Source organism: Chrysoperla carnea, chromosome 1 (genome assembly GCF_905475395.1).
Source record: "Chrysoperla carnea chromosome 1, inChrCarn1.1, whole genome shotgun sequence".
NCBI lineage: Eukaryota > Metazoa > Arthropoda > Insecta > Neuroptera > Chrysopidae > Chrysoperla > Chrysoperla carnea.
Window position 1 is genome coordinate 139,190,821 of NC_058337.1, and position 13,022 is coordinate 139,203,842.

Below are 13,022 nucleotides of genomic sequence, written 5' to 3' on the forward strand. Positions count from 1 at the left end.
TGTGATGGATTAAAGTTCCCCATGTCTCTGGATCAAATTAATAAATTTGAAAAGATGAACCCGCAGCTATCGATTAACGTGTACGGCTACAAAGATACGTTTCTACGTGATTTAGAAATTTTCCCTGTACGCGTTAGTTCGAACACTGTGGGGAAGAAAATTCATCTACTTGCTGTGGAGAATGGGAACAGTCACCACTTTTGCTGGATAAAAAATTTAGCAAAGTTGTGTCGATCGGGTGTAACAAAACACCGCCGCCAAATTTATTTATGTGATCGATGTCTCAACTATTTTGCTACAGAAGGCAAACTCCAACAGCATTCAGTAAATTGTGGTGAAAAAGAAGCGGTGCGGGTACGAATGCCTGAAACTGATGACGAGCGGTTCGTTGAGTTCAAAGATTTCAACAGCAAGGAACGTGTTGAGTATATGGTGTACGCTGACTTTGAGGCGTTATTGGTACCACAACATCATGAAGACATGGAAATGGATCATGGGTCTTATACAAAAAATATTCAAAAACATGTACCCTACAGTGTAGGTTACTATGTTCATTGTACCCATGATCCCAACCAATCGTTTTATAAGGCATACCGTGGTGCTGATTGTGTCAAGTGGTTTGTTCATGAACTGGAACAAGTAGCGTACTCATTAGAGCAAAAAATAAAACACGTTAAACCAATGTATCCGCTCACCGTCGAACAAGAACTGGATTTTATGTCAGCAGAGAAGTGTCACATTTGTGATAAAGATTTCGTATCCAATTCCATACGTGTTCGCGACCATTCACATCGCACAGGTAATGTAATTTATTTATTATTTTTTAATTTCATCTAATTTTATATTAATCTATTTTAGGTATCTACCGTGGAGCAGCACACCAATTTTGTAATCTGCATTATCAAGATTCAAGGGTGATACCTGTTGTGATGCACAACTTAAGTGGATACGATTCGCATTTTATTATTGAAGCTCTGCTGACGGAAATCGACGGTCAAGTTGATGTGTTGCCCATCAACAAAGAAAAGTACATCAGTTTCACAAAGCACGTCTCGGACATTCAATTAAGATTCATTGATTCCTTCCGATTTCTCGCAGACAAGTTGGAAAATCTGGCCTCATATTTAGATAATGATAAAAAATCCATTTTACATAAAGAGGTAAATGATTAAAAATAATTAATTTTTAATACAGGGTTGTAATTTGTTTTTTAATTTTTTATAGGTCAGTAATGATGAACAATTTCAATTGCTAACGAGAAAAGGTGTATTTCCATATGAATACATGAGTAGCTGGGGACGTCTCCAAGAGACAAAATTACCACCAAAGGAGGCGTTCTACAGTGTGTTAACAGATGAACACATAACGGATGAGGATTATAACCATGCGATACAGGTATGGAACACATTCAATTTACATACACTAGGTGATTATTCAGACCTGTATATGAAAACTGATGTGTTACTACTTGCGGATATTTTTGAAAATTTCCGTAACACTTGTATTCATAGCTATAGTCTCGATCCTAGTCACTATTACACACTTCCTGGCTATACGTGGAGCGCCATGTTGAAATACACCAATATCAAATTGGAATTGTTCACGGATATTGATGACTTGTTGTTTATCGAGAAAGGAATCAGAGGCGGTGTAAGTCAATGTTCTAATCGCTATGCTAAGGCAAACAATAAGTACATGGAAGAGGGGTATGATAAAACTCAAGAAGATGTCTACCTTATGTATTATGATGTGGTGAACCTATATGGTGCAGCAATGTGTGGATACCTACCAACAGGAAATTTTAAGTGGGTCGACACACCAAACATCGAGGATGTTGCAGATGATTCACCAGTCGGGTACATTTTAGAAGTAGACCTTGAAATACCCCAACATCTACATGATAACTTTAGCGATTTACCGCCATGTCCGGAGACAACGAAACCACCTGGATCAAAACAAAAATATCTTCTGTCAACCCTTTACAATAAGACCAACTATGTCGTGCACTACAGGAATTTAAAACTGTATACACAACTCGGTGTTAAGGTAACAAAATACCACCGTGTGTTACAATTCGATCAATCTGCATGGTTGAAACCATATATTGATTTCAATACCGAGATGCGCAAGAACGCCTCAAATGAGTTTGAAAAAGCATTATTCAAACTCATGATTAATGCCATCTTCGGTAAAACCATGGAGAATGTGAGGAAACATCGGGTTGTGTACATACGAAAAAATTGGGATGGAAAACATGGTGTGAAGAAATTAATTGCCAATCCCAATTTTCACAGTATGATGGTGCTCGACAATGACGTCAGTATTGTTGAAATGAAAAAATCACAGATACGTTTCAACAAACCCATCTACATAGGCTTCACAATTTTAGACATATCGAAAACGTTTGTGTATGACTTCCACTACAACTACATGTACCAACGGTACAACCCCACAAATGTCAGGTTATTATACACAGACACCGATAGTCTAATTTATAGCGTGAGAAATACTGACGTCTATGAGGTCATGAAACAGGATATTAATCGTTTTGATACGGCTGACTATGCACCCGACAACATCTATGGTATGCCACTACGTAATAAGAAAGTCAAGGGTTTAATGTCCGATGAAAATAATGGTGATGTTATGCTAGAATTTGTCGGATTACGTAGCAAAATGTATGCTATTCGGGTGCAAAATAAAAAAGAGACTAAACGATCCAAGGGTCTCAAGAAGTCAGCTATCCGAAAACTTACTTTTGAGGACTATAAGCGGTGTTTGCTTGAGAACCGTAACTTTTACCATGTTCAGCAAAGCATCCAATCCAAGCGACACCGCTTACATACCATCAAACAGCAGAAAGTGGGCTTATCACCATTTGACCAAAAACGATACATTACTCACAATTCATGTGAAACAAAACCATGGGGCCACTATAGCATTATTTGTTGAGTGTAAGTATTTTATATTTTTTGTTTTTAATATTTAGCTAATTTTTGCTGTTGTTTCAGAAATGTGTCCTGCTGTTGTTGTGATGATCCTCAAAGTGGTTTGGTATTGTGATAGGTGTACAAACAATTGATAGAGTAGTGCGCATGAACAATTGATAGAGTAGTGGGTGGGGGTGTAAAAAAAAAACTGATAGTTAGGTAGAATTATTGTAGAAAACAATTTAGTGTTAGTTTAAACATACAAAATGCAAGACTTTGGTAATCATAATAGTGATAACAACTGTATTGTTAATATGATTAAAGATAATTGTAGTTTAAGTACTTTAAACAATGTGTTAACAAAGTATTTTAAAACATTGGTTAATATGGCAATTAAATGTGGTCGACCGGAAACTTTAAACTACCTTATTGATAAGGTAGAACAAATGGACTTAGAAGTGAAATTTTCCCCATCATCAGACGATGAAGACAAACAAATTTGGAACTGGATTTTAAAAAATATCCACTCTGGACAAACAGATGGAATTGTAGGACTATCCATTTTTGAACAATCTTACTACAGTGTATTTACATCAAACGAGTTATCCGACTATGTTCAAGTGAAAGAAATGACTGAAAATTATCTTATGAAGAAAGATAATGATGATAATGGACACTTTTCAGAATAATAATTATAATGTATTTTCGATAATTTATAAATATATATTTTTTAAATATTATTATAATACAACTCTGTTTTTATACTTTTCAGAATAATAATTATAATGTATTTTCGATAATTTATAAATATATATTTTTTAAATATTATTATAATACAACTCTGTTTTTATATGTTATAGATAAAATTTTACAATAAAAATAATATTTTTACAATGTGATATTTTATTTTTTATTTTTTTTTTTTTTTTTTTATAAAACACAAATATGTTCGCAAAAACGGTCCACTATGACAAATTTTTTATTGTTACAAGTATGTTCATAAAAACGGTCCACTATAAAATAAGACTTTTTTGTCAATATATGAACCCTTTATATCTTCGTTGGTGCTATCCTTCAATAAATATACAGGTCTCTTTCTAAACAGGTCTGTTTCTAAACAGGTCTGTTTCTAAACAGGTCTCTTTCTAAACAGGTCTGTATCTAAACAGGTCTGTTTCTAAACAGGTCTCTTTCTAAACAGGTCTGTATCTAAACAGGTCTGTATCTAAACAGGTCTGTATCTAAACAGGTCTGTATCTAAACAGGTCTCTTTCTAAACAGGTCTGTATCTAAACAGGTCTGTATCTAAACAGGTCTGTATCTAAACAGGTCTGTATCTAAACAGGTCTCTTTCTAAACAGGTCTGTTTCTAAACAGGTCTCTTTCTAAACAGGTCTCTTTCTAAACAGGTCTGTATCTAAACAGGTCTGTTTCTAAACAGGTCAAAACCAGTATTAAACAGGTCAAAACCAGTATTAAACAGTTTTTTTCAACCTAGTATTGAAAACTTATGAAAAAAAAAAAAAAAAAAATATTGATTCCAATAGTGATCGTAATATAATAATTGATAAATTAAGAAGACTACATTCTACAAACATCAGAAGAGAAATACTATCTATAATCCATTACTTGAAGAAAACAAATATAATTAAATAACAAGTTTATAATAACTTTATCAAAAATTGAAAAGCCCGAGTAAAATCGGTGAAAGCCGGAGTAAAACCGGAGTAAAATCGGCGAAAGTCGGAGTAAAACCGGAGTAAAATCGGCGAAAGTCGGAGTAAAATCGGTGAAAGCCGGAGTAAAACCGGAGTAAAATCGGCGAAAGTCGGAGCAAAATCGGTGAAAACTGGAGTAAAAACCGTAGTAAAATCGGCGAAAGTCGGAGCAAAATCGGAGTAAAATCGGGCGAAAAGTCGGAGTAAAATCGGTGAAAACCAGAGTAAAACCGGAGTAAGGCGAAAGTCGGAGTAAAATCGGTGAAAACCTGTTTAATACTGGTCTGTATCTGTTTAATACTGGTCTGTAGCTGTTTAATACTGGTTTTGACCTGTTTAATACTGGTCTGTATCTGTTTAATACTGGTCTGTATCTGTTTAATACTGGTTTTGACCTGTTTAATACTGGTCTGTATCTGTTTAATACTGGTTTTAACCTGTTTAATACTGGTTTTGATCTGTTTAATACTGGTTTTAACCTGTTTAATACTGGTTTTGACCTGTTTAATACTGGTCTGTATCTGTTTAATACTGGTTTTAACCTGTTTAATACTGGTCTGTGTCTGTTTAATACTGGTTTTGACCTGTTTAATACTGGTTTTGACCTGTTTAATACTGGTCTGTATCGGTTTAATACTGGTCTGTATCTGTTTAATACTGGTTTTAACCTGTTTAATACTGGTCTGTATCTGTTTAATACTGGTGTTGACCTGTTTAATACTGGTCTGTATCTGTTTAATACTGGTTTTAACCTGTTTAATACTGGTTTTGACCTGTTTAATACTGGTCTGTATCTGTTTAATACTGGTCTGTATCTGTTTAATACTGGTTTTGACCTGTTTAATACTGGTTTTAACCTGTTTAATACTGGTCTGTATCTGTTTAATACTGGTTTTGACCTGTTTAATACTGGTCTGTATCTGTTTAATACTGGTTATAACCTGTTTAATACTGGTTTTGACCTGTTTATTACTGTTTTTAACCTGTTTAATACTGGTTTTGACCTGTTTAATACTGGTCTGTATCTGTTTAATACTGGTTTTAACCTGTTTAATACTGGTTTTGACCTGTTTAATACTGGTCTGTATCTGTTTAATACTGGTCTGTATCTGTTTAATACTGGTTTTGACCTGTTTAATACTGGTTTTAACCTGTTTAATACTGGTCTGTATCTGTTTAATACTGGTATTTACCTGTTTAATACTGGTCTGTATCTGTTTAATACTGGTTATAACCTGTTTAATACTGGTTTTGACCTGTTTAATACTGGTCTGTATCTGTTTAATACTGGTTTTAACCTGTTTAATATTGGTCTGTATCTGCTTACAAACCCAAGAACATATCTACTAAAGGACTACAACAACGATGATATAAAGGGTGGTTTCTATGCCGAAGAATTACAAAAAGTTCACGATCCAAACATTTATTTAGTGGAAAAGGTCTTAGCTAAACATGGATCCAAAGTTAAAGTCCGGTTAGGGTACGACTCTTTACACAATTCATATATTGACAAAAAAGTCTCCTTTTATAGTGGAACGTTTTTGTGAACATACTTGTAACGAACAAAAATTTGTCATAGTGTACCGCTTTTGTGAACATACTTGTGACTTATAAAAAAAAAAAAAATAAAAAATAAAATAAAATAAAAAATATCACATTGTAAAAATATTATTATTTTTTTTTTTGTAAGTTTCTTATTTAAAAAAACAGTGTTGTATTATAAATATTTAAAAATAAAAATACATAGATTTTATAAAATGATTTTTTATTCAGAAATTTCTGATGTATAACAATAAAATATATATATATATATATATATATCTTGCAGTAACAAAATTCAATATAGGAATGATTTTAAAATAATGCTTGACTTTCTTCTTCGATGTCAACACAATCTTCGTTAACGTCGTCTTCGAATAGGCGCAGCGTTAATTGGTGACTTCTTCCAATTTTCCCCTCCACCCTCAAGTACCCCGCTTTATTCTTAAATAATTGAAGCGTGTTATCGGTCATTGAAGCGAAATGACGTGGTAGAAACACTGCCTTCTCTCTAACCTCACCACCCCAGCTCACCTCCAGTGTCACCTTTATGGATGCTCCAAGTTTCGTCATTAATCGCTCCAATTTTAAAATTGTTAGTTTTTCTTTAATTGGCAAATTCTTCATTTTTTTACACACGGTCGTAGTAAACAACTGTCTAAAAATTTTTTTTCTTGTTTGTTCATTTTCAACTTTTATTTTTTACTATAGTTATAATATTAACTAATAAGTATTTGTTATAAAACTGATGTTTCCTGCAATGTAAAGCACCTTTTTATATCCGATTACCACCACTCCAAAAATCCCCCACCAGCAGAAATTATTATCTAATCTCATAACACGTGTAAAATTATTTTAAGAAACAGGATGATGATATCATATTTTTTAAGGTTAGATGTTATCTATTTCGACATATTCTTGAGAATTGCTGACTCCCATAATAATATTCAAACGAATTATTTTTTCTTGGAATTCAGACTTGTTCATACTTGCAAATTATTATCTAACACGTATAAAATTATTTTAAGGTCAAATGCGATTCAAACAAGTTTTAACATGTATTTTTATCATGTAAATTTCAAGTGTCAAATTACAATATTTTTCAAGGTTAGATGTTATCTATTTCAACATATTCTTGAGAATTGCTGACTCATAATATTCTTTTCTTGGAATTCAGACTTGCAAATTATTATCTAACACGTTCAAGTGTCATATTACATTGCTTAATCATAAAAAAATATTAACATCCGGTCACGTGTAAAATTATTTTAAGTCGATTAAAATAAGTTTGAACTTGTAACAGGATGATGATATCATATTTTTCAAGGTTAGATGTTATCTATTTCAACATAAAAAAAAATAAACATCCGGTCACGTGTCTTGAATTTTATCATGTATATTTAAAGTGTCAAATTACAATATTTTTCAAGGTTAGATGATATCTATATTTATATTCTTAAGAATTCTCTTTCTCCTGTCCCGTTAGATTTGGATATGAACCAGATATGAACTGAGAAATCAGAGTATTAAAGCAGATATAAAAACAATTTTATTAAAAAAATTGAAAAAATCAGAGTATTAAAGCAGTTATCAAATCAATTTTGTTAAAAAACTTATAAAATCGGAGTAGTTTTTAACAAAAACTTATAAAATCGGAGTAGTTACCAGAAATATTCACCATTCACGAGGTGAAACTTACAAACCCAAGAACATATTTATTGAAGGATTACAACAACAAAGATATAAAGGGTGGTTTCTATGCTGAAGAATTACAAAAAGTTCACGACCCAAACATTTATTTAGTGGAAAAGGTCTTAGCTAAACATGGATCTAACGTTAAAGTCACGTGGTTAGGGTTCGACTCTTTACATGATTCATATATTGATAAAAAAAGTCTCCTTTTATAGTGGAAAGTTTTTGTGAACATACTTGTAACAAAAAAATTTTGCCATAGTGGACCGCTTTTGTGAACATATTTGTGTTTTAAAAAATGTATTTTTTAATATGAATATATATTAGACTAGGTTCATGAAATTTTATTGAAGCAATTTTTAACTAACACAAAACAATATAAAAATATTGTTGTAATACAAATGTTTTTTGATTCATGTTTATTACTCAAAATTACTTGATGGTGCGAATATAATTATCACAAACAAGGTGTATTTATAACCTGAAAATAAGGTGGTGAGGTCATTTCATAGATAAAACAAAACAATGATTAATTAAATTATAGGTGTTTTTTATTGTAAATACAAACACATTTTAAAAAAAAACTTATCATAGACAATTATATTCATGTTTTTATTTCTATATACAATCATGATCATCACTATTTCTTCCACAATCACATCTGTCTATTTCATTACAATTTGTAGCACATATCCATGGCTCGAACCATTTCGGTATATTTCCACCATCCATTTGTTGGTATAGCATTCTACAGAGAATTTTAGGATCTATTTGTTCACACCATAAAAACATTCTCTCATCATGTCTAGCACTATCACCAATCCATTGTTTTCGGCGAATATCGTATGTACCCCAATTTTTTCTCAAGTTACTTCCATGAGTAAGATCATCACAACATTCATTTAGTAATATTTCAAACTGATTGAAATCTCTTTTAAAGTAGTTGAACTTTTTCGCATAATTTACAAATAAGATTGCATCCAAACAATTTCTTACTATAAATGCAGCAATATGAAAGCAATCATCAACTTCTAAATAAGAATACCGTAATGTGTCGATTAACTTTGTAGGTATACTCCAACGACATGCCTCCATAAGTTGATAAAATTCCATCTATAAAAATATTTGGCTACAATTTTCTAAACAGATCTTATCAAACAATACTCACATTAAAATATTCTGGGTAAATCATCTCCGAATTTTGAAACAGATCAATATGATTTTGTAGCGACATTGTACCCCATAATTGTAATGAATTAAAATAAACACCATTTTTTACAAAAATATCCATAATTTATTTAGTATTATTTTTTTTTTAAATATCAAAAACATAAACTTTACAATTTTTTTATAACAATAACAATAAAATATATATATCTTGCAGTAATAAAATTCAATATAGGAATGATTTGTTAAAATTTTGATGTTCTTGAACATAGTCATCATCATCACTATCACCATCGTCTTCGAATAGGCGCAGTCTCAGTTGGTGACTTCTTCCAATTTTCTCCTCCACCCTCAAATACCCCGGTTTTGTGTTAAATAATTTAATCATGTTGTCCGTCAACACTGCAAACCTAGATGGTAGAAAAACTCCCTCGTTTTCTGTACCATCTAGGCTTATATCCAGTAAAACTTTTATTGATGGCCCATGTATCGTTAGAATCCGCTCCATTTTTAGTATTTTTAATTTTTTTTTCAGTGGCAAGTAGTCCATTTTTATGCATGGTCGCACTAAACAACTATCTAATAATTTTAATTCTGCTCTATTCATTTTGATTAATATTATGAATATTTAATGAAAACTGATATTACCGTAATGTCGAGCGCCTTTTTTATATGATTACCACCACTCCAAAAATCCCCCCCCCCCACCAGCAGAAATTATTATCTAATCTCATAACACGTGTAAAATTATTTTAAGATCTAATGCGATTCAAACAAGTTTAAACATGTTCAAACAAGTTTGAACATGTATTTTTATTCAAACAAGTTTGAACTTGTAACAGGATGATGATATCATATTTTTCAAGGTCAAATCTATTTCAACATATTCTTGAGAATAGCTGACACGTGTAAAATTATTTTAAGATCAAAGTCCATTCAAACAAGTTTGAACATGTATTTTTATTATGTAAATTTCAAGTGTCATATTATATTGCTGATTCAATAAAAAAAATATTAACATCCGGTCACGTATCTTGAATTTTATCATGTCTACTTAAAGTGTCAAATTACAATATTTTTCAAGGTTAGATGATATCTATTTCAACATATTCTTGAAAATTGCAGACTCATAATATTCTTTTCTTGGAATTCAGATTTGCAAATTATTATCTAACACGTTCAAGTGTCATATTACATTGCTTAATCATAAAAAAAAAAATTAACATTCGGTCACGTGTTTTGACACATGTAAAATTATTTCAAACAAGTTTGAACTTGTAACAAGATGATGATATCATATTTTTCAAGGTCAAATTAACATATTCTTGAAAATTGCTGACACGTGTAAAATTATTTTAAGATCAAAGTCCATTCAAACAAGTTTGAACATGTATTTTTATTATGTAAATTTCAAGTGTCATATTACATTGCTTAATCATAAAAAAAAATTAGCATCCGGTCACGTGTTTTGACACATGTAAAATTATTTCAAACAAGTTTGAACTTGTTACAAGATGATGATATCATATTTTTCAAGGTCAAATTAACATATTCTTGAAAATTGCTGACACGTGTAAAATTATTTTAAGATCAAAGTCCATTCAAACAAGTTTGAACATGTATTTTTATTATGTAAATTTCAAGTGTCATATTACATTGCTTAATCATAAAAAAATATTAACATCCGGTCACGTGTAAAATTATTTCAAACAAGTTTGAACTTGTTACAAGATGATGATATCATATTTTTCAAGGTCAAATTAACATATTCTTGAAAATTGCTGACTAATGTCAACGTCCCGCCCCCCGTTCACTCTCCGCCACTATTGGTCAAAGCCAATGACGTCATCAATGCTTAGGCAGCCGTTATTCTCCTCCACCACACCTCCCGACGCCATCTTAATTTACTATTGGCCAATGCCGATGTTTCCAACATTCACCTAGGTTTGCCCTTACGTCCCGCCCCCTGTTCACTCTCCGCCACTATTGGTTAAAGCCCCGTTTAGCCATTCCTCACCACACCTCCCAACGCCATCTTGATTTTTACAGCGCTACTATTGGTCAAAGCCAATGACGTCCCCCCTCCAACTTCGCATTCAACCGAGGTTTGCCCTTTTTGGAAGAGTGTACCATCCAACTGGGCTGAAAGTGGGCTCGATTATCTAACGTCCAATTCCCGCCCCTTTAACCCCCACTTCCAAAACCACGCCCACCACTTTAAGCTCCACTTCCGCCAAGAAACACACTAACGCTCTGTCAGCCACGCCCCACCACACCTCCCAACGCCATCTTGATTTACTATTGGTCAATGACGTCATCTATCCCCTCCAACTTCGCATTCACCTAGGTTTGCCCTTTTTTGAAAAGTGTACCATCCGGGGTTACTTGAGGTCAAACTGTGCTGAAACATACATGACTCTTCTACTTCTAACCTTGAAAAATATGATATCATCATCCTGTTACAAGTTCAAACTTGTTTTAATCGACTTAAAATAATTTTACACGTGACCGGATGTTAATATTTTTTTATGATTAAGCAATGTAATATGACACTTGAACGTGTTAGATAATAATTTGCAAATCTGAATTCCAAGAAAAGAATATTATGAGTCAGCAATTCTCAAGAATATGTTGAAATAGATAACATCTAACCTTGAAAAATATTGTAATTTGACACTTGAAATTTACATAATAAAAATACATGTTCAAACTTGTTTGAATGGACTTTGATCTGAAAATAATTTTACACGTGTCAGCAATTTTCAAGAATATGTTGAAATAGATTTGACCTTGAAAAATATGATATCATCATTTTGTTACAAGTTCAAACTTGTTTGAAATAATTTTACATGTGTCAAAACACGTGACCGGATGTTAATATTTTTTTTTTATTGAGTCAGCGATGTAATATGACACTTGAAATTTACATAATAAAAATACATGTTCAAACTTGTTTGAATGGACTTTGATCTTAAAATAATTTTACACGTGTCAGCAATTTTCAAGAATATGTTGAAATAAATTTGATCTTGAAAAATATGATATCATCATCCTGTTACAAGTTCAAACTTGTTTGAATAAAAATACATGTTTAAACTTGTTTGAACTTCTTCAAACTTGTTTGAACTTGTTCAAACTTGTCTGAATTCCAAGAAAAAATAATTAGTTTGAATTATGATTATAAAAATATCAAATTACAACTTTTTTAGTGGGGGGGATAATGCTATAAAAAGTGATGTCCGTAGCTGTTGAAGTATCTCTTTTGAAATTCACCTTTGCTTCAGTTAGTTTTTTCTGTATATATTTTTTACATTATTTTTATTTTTATTATTATTATTATTATTTTGTTCTGCAGTGTCCCTCCGGAACCAATTGCAAATAGAAATTTAAAACAAAATATATTATGACTTGTTTTGTAGATGTACAAGGATTTAAAAATCAAAAAAACAAATTTATTATTAAAGAATTTGCTATGGTTTCTACAAATTATGTTGAACATTTTATTTTCAAATCACCGGAACCATTGTCAAGTTTAACTTTAAATATTCAAAAACAAGTACGGTTTCTAAGTCAATTTTATCATGGAATAAGTTGGATAGATGGACACTGCGCATACAGTGAACGTAAACAGTTGATAAGAAACGTTTTAAAAAATTTTGATGTGATCATCGTAAAAGGATTAGAAAAACTAAAATGGGTTGAAGAATATACTGATGGTGAAATATACAACTTTGAAGATATTAAATGTTATGAAACATTGAAGCAATTAAAAAATAATTACTCAAGTCGAAGATGTACAAATCACAAATATTCCAATACTATGTGTGCTTTAGAAAATGCTGAAAATATGTATAAAAAATTTAACGAAAAAAACATTTGTATATCATTATTACCATTTATTTAAAATAAATATTTTTTACATAAAATTTGTATATTTTAATAAAGTTTTTGAAATTTTAATAATTAATTGTTTCAT

The 13,022-nt window shown here is 31.5% G+C and overlaps 1 protein-coding gene across 1 annotated transcript; it reads right to left on the reverse strand.

Annotated features, from left to right (window-relative positions):
• Positions 1-8,497: 8,497 nt before the first annotated feature.
• LOC123296232 lies at positions 8,498-9,113 on the reverse strand. Its single transcript, XM_044877697.1, has 2 exons — positions 9,048-9,113; positions 8,498-8,992 (listed from the first exon to the last, which is right to left on the reverse strand). Exons 1-2 carry the CDS (start codon positions 9,111-9,113, stop codon positions 8,498-8,500), a joined length of 561 nt encoding a protein of 186 aa, XP_044733632.1.
• Positions 9,114-13,022: the final 3,909 nt, after the last annotated feature.

Bases quoted from the DNA above. Each gene is read 5' to 3' on its own strand.
- LOC123296232 (XM_044877697.1), bottom strand. From the start codon at position 9,113: ATGTCGCTACAAAATCATATTGATCTGTTTCAAAATTCGGAGATGATT. The intron at 8,993-9,047 runs GTGAGTATTGTT...ATATTTTTATAG, and splicing joins TTTACCCAGAATATTTTAAT to ATGGAATTTTATCAACTTAT.